This window comes from Perognathus longimembris, chromosome 16 (assembly GCF_023159225.1).
Source record: "Perognathus longimembris pacificus isolate PPM17 chromosome 16, ASM2315922v1, whole genome shotgun sequence".
Taxonomy (NCBI): domain Eukaryota; kingdom Metazoa; phylum Chordata; class Mammalia; order Rodentia; family Heteromyidae; genus Perognathus; species Perognathus longimembris.
In genome coordinates, this window is record NC_063176.1 from 23,945,695 (window position 1) to 23,965,036 (window position 19,342).

The window sequence follows — 19,342 nt, forward strand, 5'->3', positions numbered from 1 at the left end:
AAAAAAGAGCTAGGAACCAAGTGTTAGAGATAAAATTGTTATTAATGGTTTCTTAGGCTGTGTATTGGAAATAACAGTACTTATGTGTTTATTGCCAAATTGTACTAAAAATTTTTTTTTTACACCAGTCCTGGAGCTTGAACTCAGGGCCTGAGCACTGTCCCTGGCTTCTTTTTGCTCAAGGCTAGCACTCTGCCTCTTGAGCCACAGCGCCACTTCTGGCTTTTTCTGTTTATGTGGTGCTGAGGAATCGAACCCAGGGCTTGGTGCATGCTAGGCAAGCACTCTTCTGCTAAAGCATCCTTCCCAGTCCTGTACTAAATTTTTTAAAGAGGTACAGGTTTGGGTTTTTAATTTTCTAAAAGGAAGTAAAATATTTATGCAAAATGAAAGTGATACCTTTTCAAATGAACAGTCTGGTTTGATTTTCTGTGATTTCTTTGTGTGACTTCTTCCTCTTCTTCATTCTTTCCTCCCTCATTCCATTCTTTACTGTTTTTTTCTCTCTCTTTTTTTTTTTTTTGCTTCCTGTCTCCTTTATTCTCCCGCTTTTTCAATTGTCTATTTTGAGAATCATTAACCTTTATCAATACTTTCATGGTTTTTTCAGTTAACATTTCATAAATTTATTTAGTCACTTATTCACTAAATACCTGGTCTGTGATAATCTTGTGCTAGACAGGGTAGCTAAGGCCTATTTCCAATCTCCTTGAAATCTTGTCTATCAGGAAAAGATAGGCTTATAGGATAAGCATAAATACCACCTTACACATTTCTCTTTTATATGTAACAGGACTGAAGAGAGAAAGTGAGGAGTTAAAAGATTGAGATTGGGAAATAGAAAACAACATGTATGATCTGATGGAGGTTGAAGCCCATGGTTAATATTTTGTACTTGATATATCAGACAGAGAATTACTTATAGAATAAGATATATACCCTAGGGCTGTTTTTCATTATTTCTGAATCCCTGTGATGATAAAACCAGTGAATGTTTTTCTGATATGGTATTTACTATGTTAGAAAATTGGTACTGTAACATGAAATGCATCTTTTTTGTGGCACTGGGGTTTTGAACTCAGTGCCTTGAGTTTTCTGAGCAGGCACTTGGTCTTTGGCCCCGATATTTGCTTGTCATTTTTAGTTAGGGTCTCACATCCATCTTGCACACCTGTGTTAGGCTTCCAGGAAGTTGGATAACAGGCTTGAACTATCATACCTTGCTCTTCATTGAGGAATCCAACTTTTTTGCCCAGGCTTGTCTTGAACCACAATTCCAACTAGCAGACTCAGCCTTCCAAGTTGCAGGGATTGCAGGTGTGAGCCACCTGTGTTTGGCTCACTATTTTAAGTAAACAAATTAAGTGAATTTGACAGTGTTTGGCCCCACTTTTTTTTTTTTTTTTTTTTTTTTTTTTGCCAGTCTGGGGTTTGAACTTGGGGCCTGAACACTATGCCTGGCCTCCTTTTGCTCAAGGCTAGTGCTCTACCACTTGAGCCACTGTGCCATTTCTGGCCTTTTCTGTTTATGTGGTGCTGAGAAATCGAACCCAGGGCTTCATGCATGCTAGGCAAGCAGTCTACTGCTAAGCCGCATTCCAAGTCCCCTTACCCCCACTCTTAATGTCTGTTTTCTGTGATTATTTTTTTGTAGTAGAGATAATCTCATTATAATTAATATTTTGTGCCAGAGCCCTATGGTATTTGAGGTCAGAATATATTCAATTGTGTACTTCTTCATCTTCTTCTCCCCTGCCTTTTTTTTAAAAAACAAATTTGAGACCAAGAATCACTCTTATTTCTGAAGAGGCTAATATACGTCCGGTCTTTTCTAGTTAATTGTATGAGTTGTCTCAGTTTTAAAAGCATCACTCAGGTTTGGATGCAACCATTCCTCATTCTTTTTCATAGATGATGAAGCCAAGCGCAGACAGACTCCATAACTTTCCCAAAGTCACACAAAGGTCTGAGTACATAGTCTATGTTCTTAACTATATAGTAGTTGAAATACTTGGGCATTTTTGTGTGAACTTCTAATTTTCCTTGTATTTCTTAGTAAGAATGTTATTTGAGCTGGAAAAGGATGAATTTGACATTTGTTTATACAATAAATTCTTTTGAAACACCATAACTTTGAAAAATACAGTGATGAATAACTTCTCTTTCAGTTGTTTTTCCTTTTCTTTTTTTTTTGGTCCTGAGACAGTATGTTGTGGTGTAGATTAAGTTGGCCTTTGTAATCCTAGTGGATTACAGATGTTCACAACGATGTCCAGAATACTAGCCATTTTCTTTCACAAGAATATGGAAGACTTTTTTTATTCCCTTCTTACAAACTTGAAAACACTTAAAATTCTTAACACTTAACAACACTTAAAATTTAATGAGGGGATCAATACTTTGCTGCTCTTAAGGTTTGAAGCTCTGATTGTAAATAGTAATATTGTTAAAGGTAGTATGGGTAGAATATGTATTATGACAAAGTAAGCTAATTAGAAATGTATAAATACAGAAACTAGATAAATTGTATTAGATTACAGCTTCGAACATACATGCTGGAACTCATTTTTGTAAAAACCAGTGTACCTGTGGAGTACCAGTGGTTTATGCCCTATAATCCTCAAGAGGCTGAGGGTCACAGTTTGAAGCCAGCCTCCAATAAATTACCAAAAAAGCTAGAAGTGGATTTGTGGTTCAAGAGGTAGAGCACTACTCTTGAACACAAGAAGCTCAAGGACAGCTGCTCAGGCCCAGAGTTCAAGCCCTGGGACCTGATTGGGGTGGGGGTGGGGGGGTAGAGAAGAGTAATTGAGAAATTCTTAAAATTCAGGAAGCAAAACTATGTTCTTACCTTAATTCTCATGAGAAAAAAGTTTATTTTGGCTTTTTACCTGTTTGATAGAGCTGTGGCTAATGCCTATAAATCATAGCTGCTCAGGAGGTTGAGAGGCTTATGGTTGGAAGCCAGCCTGGGCAGGAAAGTTGGTGAGACTTTGTGACCAATCTGTGTCTTTATTTCATATCCCCTTCAGTTTTAACGCCGTTGATCATACAAGTCCAAATACCTAAATCATAAATAGCCTATTGTTTCTTTTAGATTTACATTGGTGCAGAAGCATACAGTGGAATTTAACCAAGTGGCAATGGCTAATTCAGATGGATCTGAAGCTATGTTGAACCGAGTGATGACAAAAGATAACATTGGTGTCGCTGTGGTGTTAGAGGTCCACAAAGAACTATTTGGAGCAGGTGAGTGCAATTAAAATATTCTTACTAAACATCATTCTCCATTTTTGTATCACAGAACAACTGAAATAAAACTTGCTTTTACTTACTGCAGAGTTACTTTTCTTTTGGAGAATGTTAAGGTAGATGAACAGGAAAGGAGTACTAGTTATGTAAATCATTCCTGTTTTTCTAGCTACATAAGAAGTGCAGGTCTGGAGGATCGTGGATCATGCCAGCATGTGCATAAAGACCCCAGCTAACCTAACCAGCTGGAAGTAGCAACTTGTATCTATGATGTCATCTAAGTGGGAAGTATAGTTAGAAGGATGATGGTCCTAGTCCAGTCTAAGCACCAATGCTAGGTTTTATCTGAAAAATTACCTAAAAACCAAACTGGGGATGTGGCTCAAGTGGTAGAGTGCCTTTCTTCAGTTACTAGATAATTTCCAGGAAGTCTTTTTAACATGCCATAATTCCAAAATATTTTTTCAAACAGAGAATGTGTAGGCAGAATTTAGAAATTGTAATAAATTGTCCCTATTTTAACCTGTATTCTTGGATTCTTGAGTGTAAACCCTTGTCTTTGAAGTTTTATACTTACCATGTTTTCTTTAATTTCCTTGTTATATTTCACTATAATCATAAGATCTTTTATCTATGTGATAACTTGTTTTCAGTGTTTTAGGTTATTTATAGCTTCCTTCAGAACTAAAATTTATTATGTAACTTGCTTTATCATGACCTTTTGTTACTCTTTCTATTACCTGCTCTTGCACATTTCATAGTTTACTAGTCTATTTTAAGCAAGTGTAAGGAGGTGAGGCTGAATTGGAGCTTTTCCCACCACTTGTACTTTTTGCAGAAGAAAATACTATTGCCTCAAAAATTGATTTCAGTTATTCAGGCCAAGCATATTTTCAGATTCCCTCTTCTCACTATTCTTTAATTTTTCTGTCACTAAAGACAGTCTTTGATGTGAGTTTTTAAGTGTTCTCTGTTTTAGCCTCTTTTATTTTTTGTGCTGGTCCTGGGGTTTGAATTTAGGGCTTGGATGCTGTCTCTGAGCTTTTGTGTTCAAGGCGCTAGCCCTCTACCACTTGAGCCACAGCTCCACTTGCAGCTTTTTGGAGATTAATTTGAGATAAGAGTTTCAGGACCTTTCCTGACAGGGCTGGCTTTGAGCCTCCTGGTAGGATTACAGGTATAATCTGGCTTTCACTTTCAGTTTTGTCTTATCCAATTCTATTCTTCTTTTAGTATTTTTTTGCCCTGGTATTAAAGCAAGTGCTACCTTGATAGGGGTACATTTTTAGAATTTTATATAGTGAATATTTTGATCTGTCAGAAATGACATAATTAAACTTGTAGGAAAAGAAGACACCTTAGAAGTTTTTTTTTTTTTTTTTTTTTTTTTGGTCAGTCCTGGGCCTTGGACTCAGGGCCTGAGCACTGTCCCTGGCTTCTTCCCGCTCAAGGCTAGCACTCTGCCACTTGAGCCACAGCGCCGCTTCTGGCCGTTTTCTGTATATGTGGTGCTGGGGAATCGAACCTAGGGCCTCGTGTATCCGAGGCAGGCACTCTTGCCACTAGGCTATATCCCCAGCCCACCTTAGAAGTTTTGATTGAAAATATTTATCTTGTGATCAGGTACCTTAAAATGACTTGTCACATAATAAGATGATGTGAGTTACTTGTTTCTCACATTGAAGTTAATTATAGCTTGGTAAAATTAGAGGGAAACTTAACTTTACCAAAATAGCAGGTGTCAAAAAATAGGTCTGTTTTCCTCTAGAGTTTATATTTTAGTAGAAAAATTTAAGAGTCACTTCAATAGATACTTCAAAAGAAAAATTGAGGGCTGGGGATATAGCCTAGTGGCAAGAGTGTCTGCCTCGGATACACGAGGCCCTAGGTTCGATTCCCCAGCACCACATATACAGAAAACGGCCAGAAGCAGCGCTGTGGTTCAAGTGGCAGAGTGCTAGCCTTGAGCGGGAAGAAGCCAGGGACAGTGCTCAGGCCCTGAGTCCAAGGCCCAGGACTGGCCAAAAAAAAAAAAAAAAAGAAAAATTGAAATTATACACTGATATTCTAACAGTCTAAAAGTATAAAACTTAAAAAAGTGACTCAGCTGGGTGATGATGGCAGATGCCTATAATCCTGAGCTACTCGGGAGGCTGAGAACTGAGGATTCTGGCTCGAAGCCAGCCTGAGCAGGAAACTTCATTGACACTCTTTATCTCCAATAACAACTCAAAAAAGCCGAAAGTGATGCTGTGGCTCAAGTGGGAGAGCACTGGCTTTGAGCAAAGGAGCTCAGGGACAGTGCTCAGGCCCAGCGTTAAAACCCTGGGATGGACAAAAATAAGTGAGATTCTCGTTTTAGTCATGCTTTCTAGGAATAATTCCTGTTCATTTCTCTCTACTACAAATCCTAGTATGCAGATTATGTGCCTATAGTTTTCTTGAAATGGTTTTGAATAAAGCAAAAAAGGGTTGAGCTTTGAATATTTTAGAGAGAATTAAGAGATTTATAACTCCACTAAATGGGGACAATTTAAGATTTATAACTGCTAAATTAAGTATTAAGATTTAGTTAAGCCAAGTTTTAGCTTAAGGCAGAATTTAATTAAATTAAGATTTAGACAACTAAAAACCTGTTTCATTAGTTTATTGTACTCCTTAAATGGCAGAAGTATTACCAGTGCTTTCTTAAACTAAGAACTCAGCAGATTGAATGTATTATAATCAAACATTGATGATCATGACATGATTCCTAATTTGCACTTCTAAAGGTCAGCAAAGTCTTTCTGTAAATGGCTATATAGTAAATGTTTTAGTTTGTGGGTCACTTCCAGTCCTAGTCATTACCCGCCTCCCACCACACACTTTTAAGGATCCTTTAAAAATCTAAAACCACAGGCTATATAGAAACCTCAGGTTTAGCCCTAGGGTACCATTTGTCAATCTGATAATAGAAAAGTAATTTTCATATTAGCATTATCAGAATCCCAACCTTTTGATTTCTAAGACTAGTTTGAGATAAAAAGAAAGATATAAATTTATAGAAGTAAATAAATGGTTATGGATTTTTTGGAGAAAATATCTTACACCTTTAAAACATTTTTAATGTTTTCTAATGTTTAAATTTAGGTATGAAGCCTATTCATGCTGCAGACAAACAGCTGCTTATAGTGGCAAATGCCCACATGCATTGGGACCCAGAGTATTCTGATGTGAAACTTATCCAGACCATGATGTTTGTCTCAGAGGTCAAAAACATTCTGGAAAAAGCCTCAAGTAGACCTGGCAGCCCAACTGCAGATCCTAATTCCATCCCGCTGGTGCTATGTGCAGATCTTAACTCATTGCCAGATTCAGGTATTTATAACATTATTTCCTTCTTAATTTCAGTCTTGTTTTCAAGCCTTAATTGAAAGGCCAGCAATTTCCTAACTTTTTAATAGAGAATTTTGCTCCTAAATCAGGGAACATACATAATGAGAATTCCAGGGATGGGAAAGTAGGTAACAGGGGAAAACTTAAACTATTTCCAAAAGTAAGCAAAGCAGTACTGAAGTGCTAGGGGAGTTTGGGCTTTTACTACCTACTCCTAAAGAGAGTCCTGGGGCTTGAACTCAAGGCCTGAGCACTGTCCCTGGCTTCTTTTTGCTCATGGCTAGCACTCAACCACTTGAGCCACAGCGCCACTTCCTGCTGGTGCTGAGGAATCGAACCCAGGGCTTCATATATACGAGGCGAGCACTTCACTACTAGGCCATATTCCCAGCTCCTATTTATAACATCGTATTGTCCAGCAAGGACCCAACTTCTTGACTTTCACTAAACAACATTTATGTTCAAACTTTGGTTTTAGATCTTTGTAAAACACAATGATCATTTAGATAACAAAATTTCAAATGTAAAAAGTAAAATATTACTCTTCATTGTAATAAAAACATTCTAAACTTTGCATATTATCATTATTGTGCTGGTTGTCCTTTTTTCATATTCTGGGGATTGAATCCAGGCCTTATTGACAATAGAACTTTTACAACCTCATTGAATTTTTTGTGAGGCTTAAATATTGTGAAGTTCTTAGAATAGTGTCTGGTTTATAGTAAATTAACTCAATTGTTTGCAATATTCACAGCACTCATACTGTATTCATTACTTTCATTATATCTTACTATCATTCCTAACTACAAACAAATAGAGGCTACTCTAATACTAATTTTAACTATCTTGAAGTTTACGATAATTTTTCCATGTTTCCTAATGCAATGAAAATGAAAATACAAAATATATTTCTTTTGCAAATGATTTTTATTATATATATATTATATTTATATATTCTCTTAATTGACTTGTGAAATGCAAGTACTGCAAATACTGTGTTTTAGAATAATATTCCAAGAACACTTAAGGTCAAGGCTGTCAAGGCTTTGTAGGAATGCCACCCGGAGGTCCTAGAGGTGAATCCTGAATCTGAAAAGCCACTGATGATATTCCCGGGCAATCCTGATGCTTCCTTCTGCAGCAGGCAAATACCCTTCAGTTTTGTTGAGTCTTGTAATATTGTTAATGCATTTTTTAAAACAACAAAAAAGACAGTTTCATATGACTCATTAATCTACTCTGAACTTAGCGAGTCTATGGCAGTAGATCTTCGCTATCCAGTGTTGTGTGAAGACTGTTACATGGTATTATTCCTTTCTATTCTGCTAGGTGTTGTGGAATATTTAAGCAATGGAGGAGTAGCTGACAACCATAAAGACTTCAAGGAACTAAGGTATAATGAGTGTCTTATGAACTTCAGCTGCAATGGAAAGAATGGAAGCTCAGAAGGGAGAATCACACATGGCTTCCAACTTAAGAGCGCCTATGAAAATAACTTGATGCCTTACACCAATTACACCTTTGATTTCAAAGTGAGTAAATAGTTTCTTGGATAATACAGAAATTATTTCAAATATAAGCATATGACAAAAGTATCAACCTATCAATTATGTAATCTTTAAGAAGCTTTAGATTCTCAGTATCTAGTCTTAAGTATACACCAGTAATTGTTAGAATTGTTGAACCATCATTTGTTCAAATTTCACATAATATTGATAATAGCACCTCTTTTAAAATGCATATTGTGTGTCAAGTACTGGAGGTAGTCCTATTCATAACATTTTTTTTGTTTTTTTGTTTTTTTGCCAGTCCTGGGGCTTGAACTCAAGGCCTGAGCACTGTCCCTGGCTTCTTTTTGCTCATGGCTAGCACTCAACCACTTGAGCCACAGCGCCACTTCCTGCTGGTGCTGAGGAATCGAACCCAGGGCTTCATATATACGAGGCGAGCACTTCACTACTAGGCCATATTCCCAGCTCCTATTTATAACATCGTATTGCCCAGCAAGGACCCAAGTAAATAAATACCGAATATAAAGTTACTTTGAATGAATTTATATAGTATTCTTTCCAGATTTTCTTAGTGCTATTGGTATTTCATTTATCTTAAAATTTTCAGTGTTTCTCTTAGGGATGGGGCTTTAAGTAATTTTTTGTTGTTGTCAGTGCTAAGGTTTGAATTCAGGGCCTTGCACTCACTTGATGCTCTAGAACATGAACCAAGTCTCCAACCCATCTTTTTGTTGGTTATTTTGAAGATGGAGTCTCAGACTTTTCTTTCTGGGCTGGCTTTGAACCTCTGTTCTCTGCATCAGCTTCTTAACTAGTTAGGATTATAGACATTAGCCCAGTGTACCTGGAAAGTCTGTCTTGAACTCACATAATTATACTGATATATTCCCATGCAGTTGAATAACTTTAAAAAGGAAAAGTCTTCCCCTCCCTTCACCCCCAAATCTGGAGGAGTAGGCATTGCATAGGACCAGCTGTTCTTTAGAAAGATTATAGTGACTTTCTGTAGTTAATTCCTACAGATTAACTAAAACTGTATTGCCTATTTTCTAATTGTTTTGTTTATGCATGGCTCCTTTATTTCTGTTTGACTTCAGATAACAATATTCTGAAAAATACTATTGTTAGAAAGTTGCTTGCCATATGAAGCCTATAAATGACTTAGTAGCAAATAAATTTTTGCATCTCCAATAACCCTTTTCTGTTTTTAGTGTTCTAAGAAACATAATAGGAGGAAGGGAGATACAAGTATTGATGCAGTTCAGCAGCTTTTGTAAAAGGAAGTAGAAGCAAAATTGCTTAGAAGTAGAATTAGTATTTTGCTAAATATTCATTTTGTTCCAATCACTTCCATGCAATGATGTCCTGGAACATAGTTTTTGTTTTTGTTTTTTTCTTCAAGAAAAGAAATAGTTTGAATCAAGAATGGTTAAGAATAATGAACCCATAACCTGCTTAGTGAATATGATAGTGAGGAATCTTCCCCACAGGTGGCATATATAAGCACAAATAGTTGAGCCAATTCAGATATGATTTTGCCAAGAATTTGGATAAAAGCTTATATTCTGGATGCTTCAAACCAAGAAAATAGTTGTTAACCAGTGGTGCCTTCAGTTAAATACATCTTTCTAGGCTTATAATATTTAGCATCTTTCTCAAGACCTACATTTGTAAAGAATTCTCTTACCTGAGGCTGGTATTCATGATGGCATTCAAAGTGAAATAGAAATTTTATTTAATATGTGTCTTATTTACCTTGGGAGTGGCAGGAATAGATTGAGCTTGGGTCCTCACATGTGGTAGATAAGTATCTACCATATAGGCTCTATTCCTAGCTATTGGGGTTTTTTTTTTGGTATGTTTCTTTTCTTCCTTTCTTTGCTTCCATCCTTTCTTTCATACTGGGGTTTCAGTTCTAGGGCTGTGCTTACTAAGTAAGCTCTACCACCTGAGCCTTTCTGCTAAACAGAAATATGGCTTCTAAAATTTCACACTACAAAAGCACTGACAGGTGTCTCACAACTCTCACCCTAGTGACTCAGGAGCCTGAGAACCAGAGGATTGCCAAAGCCTGTCCAGGCGGAGAAGTCTGTGAGATTTCTTCTCCAAAATAGCTAGCAAAAAATAGAGTTGGAGTGGCTTAAACAATAGAGCATAAGCTGAGCAAACAAGGACTCTAGACCCTGAGTTCAAGCGCCCAACACTGCTCAGAATTTTTTTTTTAGTAGCCCATTTCATTCTGATACCATTAAAATGTTAATTGAATTTACTTTTAGTAAATGCATGTAAATAGGTGTTTCCAGCTAGACATGATGGCACAGAGCCGTAACTTAACAACACTTAGAAGGCTGAGGCAGAAGGATACAAATTCAAGGCCAGCCTGTACCATATAGCAAAAAAAAAAAAAGTACTGTCAGATGTAGAAATAGTTCTAACTTGGTTTTAAATAGGAACTACAGACGAAATATTTTTCTATCTTGCATATACACAATCTAAGACAAACTAGGCACTCTGGTTTTGAAATTTACCAATCATATAAACTGTTCAGTTGTAAGAGATAACTGATTTTATATGGCTCACTGCTAAATGATTTATGCTTTGAGTGCTTTCATGGGGACGGAAATCTAGGATTTGTGAAAATGAATATTTTAAACTAAAGAACAGGTTACAACAGTTAAGTATATGCAGTAGTTTATATGTAACAAATCTGAGAAAGTGGAAATACGATTAAAAAATCCAAAGACATGTTTTATGATGGATTTGTTCAGATGTATTTGAATATCTTGATGTGCAAATATTATCCCAGTTCTCTTTATTTTCTACATACTGTAATTTTTAGACCTAAGAAGCAGGCCAGTTCTAAAGATGCTCAGTCGCAATACATAAATTTTAGACAGTGATTCAGTGGGTTATTGAGACACTTTTATTTCATGTAATATCCATTGAAGATTTGAGCCTTATTGAAAGATTTTAACCTGAATTCAGATAGAAGATTTTTAACTCAAGTATCAAAACACAAGTTACTTTTTATTATTAGGTTATTCTTTCTATAATATTTTTCTCTTTTTGTAAGCATATTTATTTTTTTTCTCCCCAATCCCAAATCTCTTTCCAGGGAGTGATTGACTACATTTTCTATTCCAAGACTCATATGAACGTGCTTGGTGTCCTGGGGCCTTTAGATCCTCAGTGGCTGGTTGAGAACAACATCACTGGGTGTCCACACCCTCACATCCCTTCAGACCACTTCTCACTGTTAACACAACTTGAACTCCACCCTGCCCTCCTGCCTCTTGTCAATGGTGTTCACTTGCCTAATCGGAGGTAGTGGAGTACTGCCCTGCAAAGGCGGGGATCTGTTGCTATGGACCTGTACAGTTGTAAATCAAAGTATGTAGGAGTGAAGTATGGCCATCCTTAAGCTGCTTCTTCAGGTTCCTTTCATTCTGTGTTTGCTGTAAGACGTGTACATTTTTGTGCATATTGATAATCATTTGGCACTAGGGCTGGAACCAAAGTATTACTATCTATCCAAAATTTTAATTTAATATGTTTTTAAATCGAACTTTCTTCATATTATATTAAGAGACAATATTCATAATTGGTAAATCAGTAATTTGAGGCCTAGCAGCAATGTATTTGTTTCTATAAGACAAATACATCTTTTGAATGGTTTCAAATAAGCCTACTGTTTTTTGTAAAAAGCAATTTTAAAAAAGTATACATACAAGATTTTAAATTGAATGATGATGGCATGCCTTGCAGGGAAAACTTTCCAGAATTTGTTTTCCTTTATAAACAACTTACTTTTGGCACCCGAGTTATTTGCACATTAATAGAGCACTTAAATTTGCTTGGTCTGTACAAAAAATATATAGTCATTAGCCATAATAAGACAATTTGAGAATTAAAGATCATTGCATAACATGCTTTCAAAATTAATCATTTAACAGCACATGATAGTTCATTGGCTAAATACAGGTTTTGTTTGAGGAATCACTTTTTTTGTCCCCTATATTCCTTTTAGACGTATTCTAAGCCCAGCTCTCCATTTTATAGAGATAAATAACAGGTACATACTGCCATATAGCTTGGAAATGGAATTTGTATGTTTAGGATGCCCACAAAATTAGTGTCTGGTATTTTTCATTATTCCCGTCCACCCTTTTCTGTCTGATTGTACTGGAAAAAGAGACATGCTGTGTATCATTTTTACCATGCTAGTCAGATGTTTGAAAACCTGTTGAATGTAAAGGTCTTGATGAAATTTTCAGAAAGAAAGCCATACAAGTATTTCAGATGTTTCCCAAACTAGGTTTAATGGCTGTTAGTTCTGGTTTTCTGAGGTAACAAGGGAAAAGTTGAGGGGGGGAGGACAGTTTTGATGTAGTAGTTCAAAACCTTGGACCGTTTTTCCTGACTCTAGCTGCCAAATGGCCATCATATGCTTTTTAATCTTTGTTTCCATTATCTGTCAGGGTTGAATTTAGAAGCTACTGGTTTTATTCCCAACTGTTGATGCCTTTAGATATGTTGGAAAGCTTTTCCTTTTTTTGCCCAGGAGGAGCCATTTGAAAATCTGTGACTCAAGATGCAGTGAGTGTAATACCATTTTGTGGGAGGGGGGGTAATTGATTGGTTGGCTACTTGATGCTAATTATGGCACAGTAACAGGAAAAGGTTGTGTCTGTGTTTTTAAGTTTTTCTTTATTCTGCTTTTTTGCTGCTATATGAGAGTTTTCTGAAATTTATATTTTAAACTTTTCATGCACTTTACTGTTTCTAGTTTCAAAATGTGATATTTTTAATAAACAAGAAATTTTCCATTATGTGAATGAAATTTTAAAAGAAAATAGCCTATATTTGTGTCTCACTAAAATATAAAGTACAAGTCAAATTTAATTATTTAAATATCAGTAATTTGTCTCCTCTTTCAAACCTGACATCTTAGGCTGTTTTATTAGTGTTAAATGATACATTTCATTTGGTCATTTTATACTAATTTCTTCCATAGTAAATGAATCAGGCTATATAAAATATTTCCCCTAAAGGGTGATTTTAGTGGGATGAGGGTGGTGGGATGATGTCTTATCGTACAGGATTGCATCAGAAGGGTTCTGTAAAGCCTAAATTCCTTATTAAAAGTGCCTAGTGATAGAGGCATGGCATTGTAGTTCAGTGAAGTTTGATGTTAATAAGACATTCTTACACAAATGTTAAAGTACCAGAACAAACAAAACAACCCTTAAGATGACAGATTTTCCTCAACATACAGGTATCCCTTCTTATATACCTCAAGCATCCAACATCTAGCCATGCAAATCGATTACCTGAAGCATAGTACTGGAAAGTAGAATAGCATGAAAAACTTAATTTTGTGGACATTGCCTTTTTTTGTAATCAGCTACTGTATGTTTTATTTTGGATCTTTGGTTTGGGTGGGTTTTCTGCTCTGGAGGTATATGCACTAACAAAACATTTTCCTCCTTTCATATACGCATGTTAATTAGCAATGTGAGCAATATTTCCTACCATACTTCACTCCCAATATTTTTTGAGATGTTTGTATAAAATGGAATTTAAAGTTCACTTATGATTGTATATGAACCACAGAGGAGCCCATTTATTAATAAAATACCTTTTTAATAGTTAAATGTAGAGGGAAAAATAAAAAAAATTGGGAAACATTGTAAACAGCTTAAGTTTATTTTGTGTATGATCGAGGCACTCTGTTGCAGGAAGGTGTGTAATTGGGTTCTCTCTGCTTCCAAATGCACTCTTTCAAACCATTCATTAATTATCCTGTGTATTTTTAATGTGGCTTGAGTAAATGTTGGTAGTAGTTCTGTTGAAGTAACTGTTGTTTTAGGTGGCACACACACTTGGGGTATGGTCACCCAGACTCATGTGCACGGTTTCCCTTACTTAGGCCACTGCCCAAGTTTCACATACCTTTGTAAACCCTTTGTAAAAGGAGTGGTATCTGTTTTGAGCTGCCAGTTCAGATGATCAGAAATGCTGCTCTCCTCAGCATTGTCATGCCATTTGGAACTTTGGCAGAGAGAAGCCAAAAGGAAGAGGTGAATGACATATGATATGTATTCAATGAAAGTAAAATATTTATGCTTAGATACATTCTCAGAATAAGTTAATAAGCTTTATGCTATTGGGCTGCTGCGTATTTTATCTGGAGATAAGAAAAAATTTGGGCATTTTTAGGTTGTAATGTTTTTTAGCTGTTCAATATGATTTCTGATATTTAAGAACTGGAGTGTTCTTTAAATTGATTGAAACAGTGTTGTTTGAGGAAGGGTAACCACACTGTTTGCCATTCTAGCAGTCATACAAGTGCATGTCATGTCACCCACTCTCAGGCATCAGTATCGTCCTCATAGCTTTACACGTTTTACAGGGGACATTGCAGCATCCTCAGGACTGACATCTGGAAAAGGCTCACATCCACTTACTGCTCCTTGCTTGTTGACTTTGTTTTAAAATATTGTGCCTGGTGTCAACTTCTAAGCAACAGCACTGCCTAAAAGCAAGCAGAGAACAGAATCCCAGCACCATTCTATAGGCAACTTTTTAGAATTCAGATATAGTAAATCTGTTCAAGATTTATGGTGTTTTATGTAAAAAAAACTTTTGTACAACATAGCTGAATATTTTTGTTTCATTTCTTTCATGTAAAGCGTGTGAACGTTTGTTTGACTACCATATGTTAAAGTCAGGTATGGCATAATGGGTTCTGAGACCAGCTTTTTTCCCTTCCCATTTGCCTTTTCCAAGCTTTTTTTTTTTTCCTTTTTCTGATAATCATAGGCAGATATTTAATTTTACTAATGAGCTTCCTGTGTGAATGTATTTTTAAAAAGCCACTAGCTACTATGTTTTAGTGTTGTAGTTTGCAGAAATAGAAAGTTCCATTTTGTTTGCCCCAAACCCCACCCCATTAAATAAAGTTATATATTCCAGAGAAGCAAAATAAAAAAGTTGAAAAATATCCAAGACTCAGATTATGTTAGAATTGAGGTTGTGGCATATTAAAAACTGGAACATGGGTCAACATGCGTTCCATTTACAATTTTTGTCTCAAATTTATAGATTGAACAGGTGAAAATTTAAGTCTGTATTGCATTTTCAAGAATTTACAAAATACAAATGCCATCTGTAATTTTGATATCAAAGAGCAAAGAGTAGAGAAAGCACAAGGAACAAATAGGTTGAATATGTCCTTTGAAGGAATCAGAAGCATTTGGTTGTCATTCATAATACAAGGCTAGATTTTCTAGTGTTAAAAATGGACTGTCCCAGTATTTATTTGATTCTAATCTTTTATATTCAATGAATTTATGAGATATTTTAATAGCTTTACAAACCGATGACTGATTAGTAGCTCAGTAACAGAAATCATGATCAGTTTTATAGCAAGCAAAGGCTTTAAGGCACGATTTCAAAATACCATATTTATGTTTTGACAGAAATGTGAATTCTTACATTTGTAAGTTTTTTTCTTCCTCCTTTTCCCCACAACAAATCACCTTTTTAATGTATTGAAAATTGTTTACTCCCTTCCCTTTTGAATTGTATTATCTTTGTAGAACTCTGAATTAGTGTTAAGCAAATGAACTGGAGAAGTTGGAATTATTTTTTTTAAGCCAGAAACTTCAACTAAATTTTGAATTTACAGAGAGACGGAAACTTTGATGCTTATGGTTGCTGTGGGTTAGTTTTACTTTGTAAGAGCATCATGATCTTCAGATTCAAATATTAGTAAACTAGTACATCTTTAACCTGGCTTATTTATTAAAGCTGAAACATGTTTAGGAGCAGGAAGCAAAAGGACCTGTCATAATTATCACCAAAAAGCTGAAAGGTAAATGGAAAAACAGCATCCTCATATGTATACTGCAGATGTTCTGAACATGACCCACAGAAAAAGAAATGGGAAATAACCTCTCCTTTCTTTATGGTGGTAAAAGGAGAGCATGCATTTTTCATTTTAATCAAACCTTTATGTAAATTTCTCTGTAAAAGTCATGCAGGAAGAAATAGATACCAAGAAAAGCAAGCCAAATTAACCTAATCAATTTTTTTTGGCACAAGTTTGGTTAGTCTTGTGTTATTCGTGTTATTCTTCAAACCAAGGGAAAACAAGCATGGTGAGGTATTCCTTCAGCAAGCCTGGGAGTACTCTCCATTGAAGGGAGTACTCTCCATTGAAGGGAGTACTTACAAAACATGAATCAAGGATATGTCTATTAAATGTTAAAACTTTCTATGGCACATCCTACAAATTGAACTGAAATTTGAAGTATGCTTCGGAAATAAAACACAAGGGTATTTAGATGCAAGGGTCATACAACTTTGGTCATAATAGCATGGCACATTCAGCTTTCAGAATCTTTCAGAAAGCATCATTTGGCGCTACTAGTTGTTTTTATTATAACAGCTTCCCCAAATTTATATAATTTGCATGTATGTCATTTAACTGTAAAGCATGGGAATCATGGTAACACAAGAACAGTCCTTTCTCATTTCCATTTTTTCAGATTATTGATGTATTTTCTTAGCTTTGACAGTGTTTTTTCTTTCATTAAACAAATGTACCACATGTGCTTAATTTGCCTGTAGTTAACAAAATTGGCTAAGCATTAATGTATCAAACAATAGCTTTGCTTCTCACTGAACAGATTGCAGTATATTGCTACATGTTTCAATCTTGATAGAGTAATTGATGCAGTATCTGGGTTTATATTTGTTCAGAAACTACTGCCCTTTCTCTGTGCTTAATGTGCTAAAAATATATTCCCTTACCTGCAAAATTCCTGAGCGGTGCTTTGCCAACTTTTGAGGGAGGGGCTTGGATGGCTGTGTTACTGCACACTGGAGTGGGATGTGTTCAGTGTTGTGGCAAATTTCTTAAACACCAGCAGCACTGAGAAGTGCACTATGGGCATTCACACAGTTTTCTAAATGCAAATAGTCTAGAAGCTGAAGTATAGAGAGTTCAGTGGGCATACTGGGAGTGTTTTAAGAAAGATGTGTTTCAGCTTGGTTTTCTGAAGTGGGACAGCATATTGCCTTCTCTTTTTGTAAAAGAGAAAGAATGTCTATGTACCTCTTTAAAAGGGCCAAGATGTTTGGTCAAATTCATCATGGTTTGCTTTCGATTGTGATTTCTGTTGATCATATAATAAGTGCCAACTAGTTGTCCTTGGGACTGTCTACTCTTCCACTCAATGTGCCATTTGAGGAGGAAAGGACTCACTTGTTTTCTTTCATTACTTGCATTAAGTTGAGTAATTATTTTGGGTACATCTGAGTGATTCTGTCATCCACAAAGTGTATTTACAACTAATCCTAACGATCAAAAGCAAAGCACATGATTTTAAAACTGAGCAAGAGATTTGGTAAGTTTCTCCCTGAATATTTGGTAATTTCTATGAATACTATTCCAAAGCAAATTTTACTGTTTTCAGTTTTGTATTTACTTTGCTTTTTGTCCCAAGAAAAAGCGAAGCATTAAATCAACTTGCTATTATGTTCCAATAAGTTTGAAAATTTTCTTTCATTTTTATTAGAAGATATAATGAAGTGCCATGTAACTGTAGCTTGCTAGTGTTTAATGTTTAATAGACTGATTCTGTGATGTTCTAAACACTTAACACGCTGTCATCCCTGGAGAAAGTGGTTCTACTCTTATTGATCACATTCTCTCTGACAAAACCACCAGCTGCTTTACTTTTCTATTTATTAAACAGTTGATATCTGAAGCTTGACCAAACTGCTCACTATAGACACTGTACAAAATGTGCGTGCAAAAGGACAGTTGGGTGGTAGTATTTTTTCATTAATGTGAACATTGACTACACAAAGCAGCCCTGCCTTTTAAATCTTGTGGCAGCTCAGAAGGGAGGTGCTTAAGAACCTTAATTACTATGTCAGATGACAAAATACTTTTTTCCATTTTGGAGATTGGGTACTGCTCACACATGATGTATAGGGCTAAATATATATGCTTGTTTCCTTGCACCTGTGTACTTCTCTCCCTTTTCCCCCTCCCTTCCCTTCCCCTGTAGGCAATAAATGGCCATTTTGCAACTGCATATTTTTGTCTTGGTTTTTGATTATTTGTAAAATGTGTCTGCATTTAGGTAGGTATTTCTCTTAGAAAGTGAACTGGGAAGCCAAGATGATTACAAATATAGCAATTTTTTGTGTGAAAATTGTATTTCTTGAACAAGTACTTTCTTTAGATTTTGAAGTTGTGACTTGCTTTGCCAGTAGAAAGCTGCACAAAGGAGCCTGTGCCACTTGTGGGTGGAATTTTAAAGAGATGGTATATAATTTGCAATATTTCGAACTTCTCATTCTAGACCCTTAAAGTGATTTTGGTGAATGCAAGTTTCCTCTGGCTTTTAGGCATGTAGTAAGAAATACCTTAAATCTTAATGTTTTTAATATGAAGATTTTTTTGTAAGGATATAAAGTTGGCATATCCAAGTGATAGCCATCAAACAGACCCAGCTGAGTTACTAACATTCAGATATGTTCTATGAACACGATGCTCTAGGTGATGTCAAGATAAAAAAGAAGGCTCCCTGTCTGTCTCCAAAAACAGTTCACATTTTTTTTTTTTTTTCCAGTCCTGGGGCTTGGACTCAGGGCCTGAGCACTGTCCCTGGCTTCCTTTTGCTCCAGGCTAGCACTCTAACACTTGAGCCACAGCGCCACTTCTGGCCGTTATCTATATACGTGGTGCTGGGGAATTGAACCCAGGGCTTCATGCATATGAGGCAAGCACTCTTGCCACTAGGCCATATTCCCAGCCCCTCATTTTGGTTAATCTTCAATATTACAATCTTGGAAAGAAAGTGGAGGGGAGAATGATGTACTATTCAGAACATTATTCTCACAGTGAGTGACACAAACTGAGTGGACCAGCCTAATAAATATTTGGGAAGACATGGCAGATTATTTTGGAATATGAATGACAATTGGCAACATTGTCAGGATTTCTAAACTGAAGTGCACTGCTCACTTGGCTCTTTAAGGAAGGATTCAATATCAGCTGGAAAGCCCTGTCTTCACCTAAGCTTTATTTGTTTTTTCCAGTCCTGGGTCTTGAACTCAGCGCCTATTCACTGTCCCTGGCTTCTTTTTGCTCAAGGCTAGCACTCTACCACTTGAGCTACAGCACC

The 19,342-nt window shown here is 36.1% G+C and overlaps 1 protein-coding gene across 4 annotated transcripts in view; it reads left to right on the forward strand.

The window, feature by feature from the left end:
* The window catches only part of Cnot6l (CCR4-NOT transcription complex subunit 6 like), an 85,951-nt gene extending 67,704 nt beyond the window's left edge, over window positions 1–18,247 (forward strand). For all 4 annotated transcript variants that reach the window (XM_048364901.1, XM_048364898.1, XM_048364899.1 and 1 more), the window contains exons 9-12: window positions 3,098–3,249; window positions 6,382–6,609; window positions 7,957–8,159; window positions 11,254–18,247. In XM_048364901.1, coding sequence (XP_048220858.1) covers window positions 3,098–3,249; window positions 6,382–6,609; window positions 7,957–8,159; window positions 11,254–11,466 — 796 coding nt within the window. In that variant the 3' untranslated portion in view covers window positions 11,467–18,247. The remainder of the gene's footprint in view (window positions 1–3,097; window positions 3,250–6,381; window positions 6,610–7,956; window positions 8,160–11,253) is intronic.
* The last annotated feature ends 1,095 nt before the right edge of the window (window positions 18,248–19,342 follow it).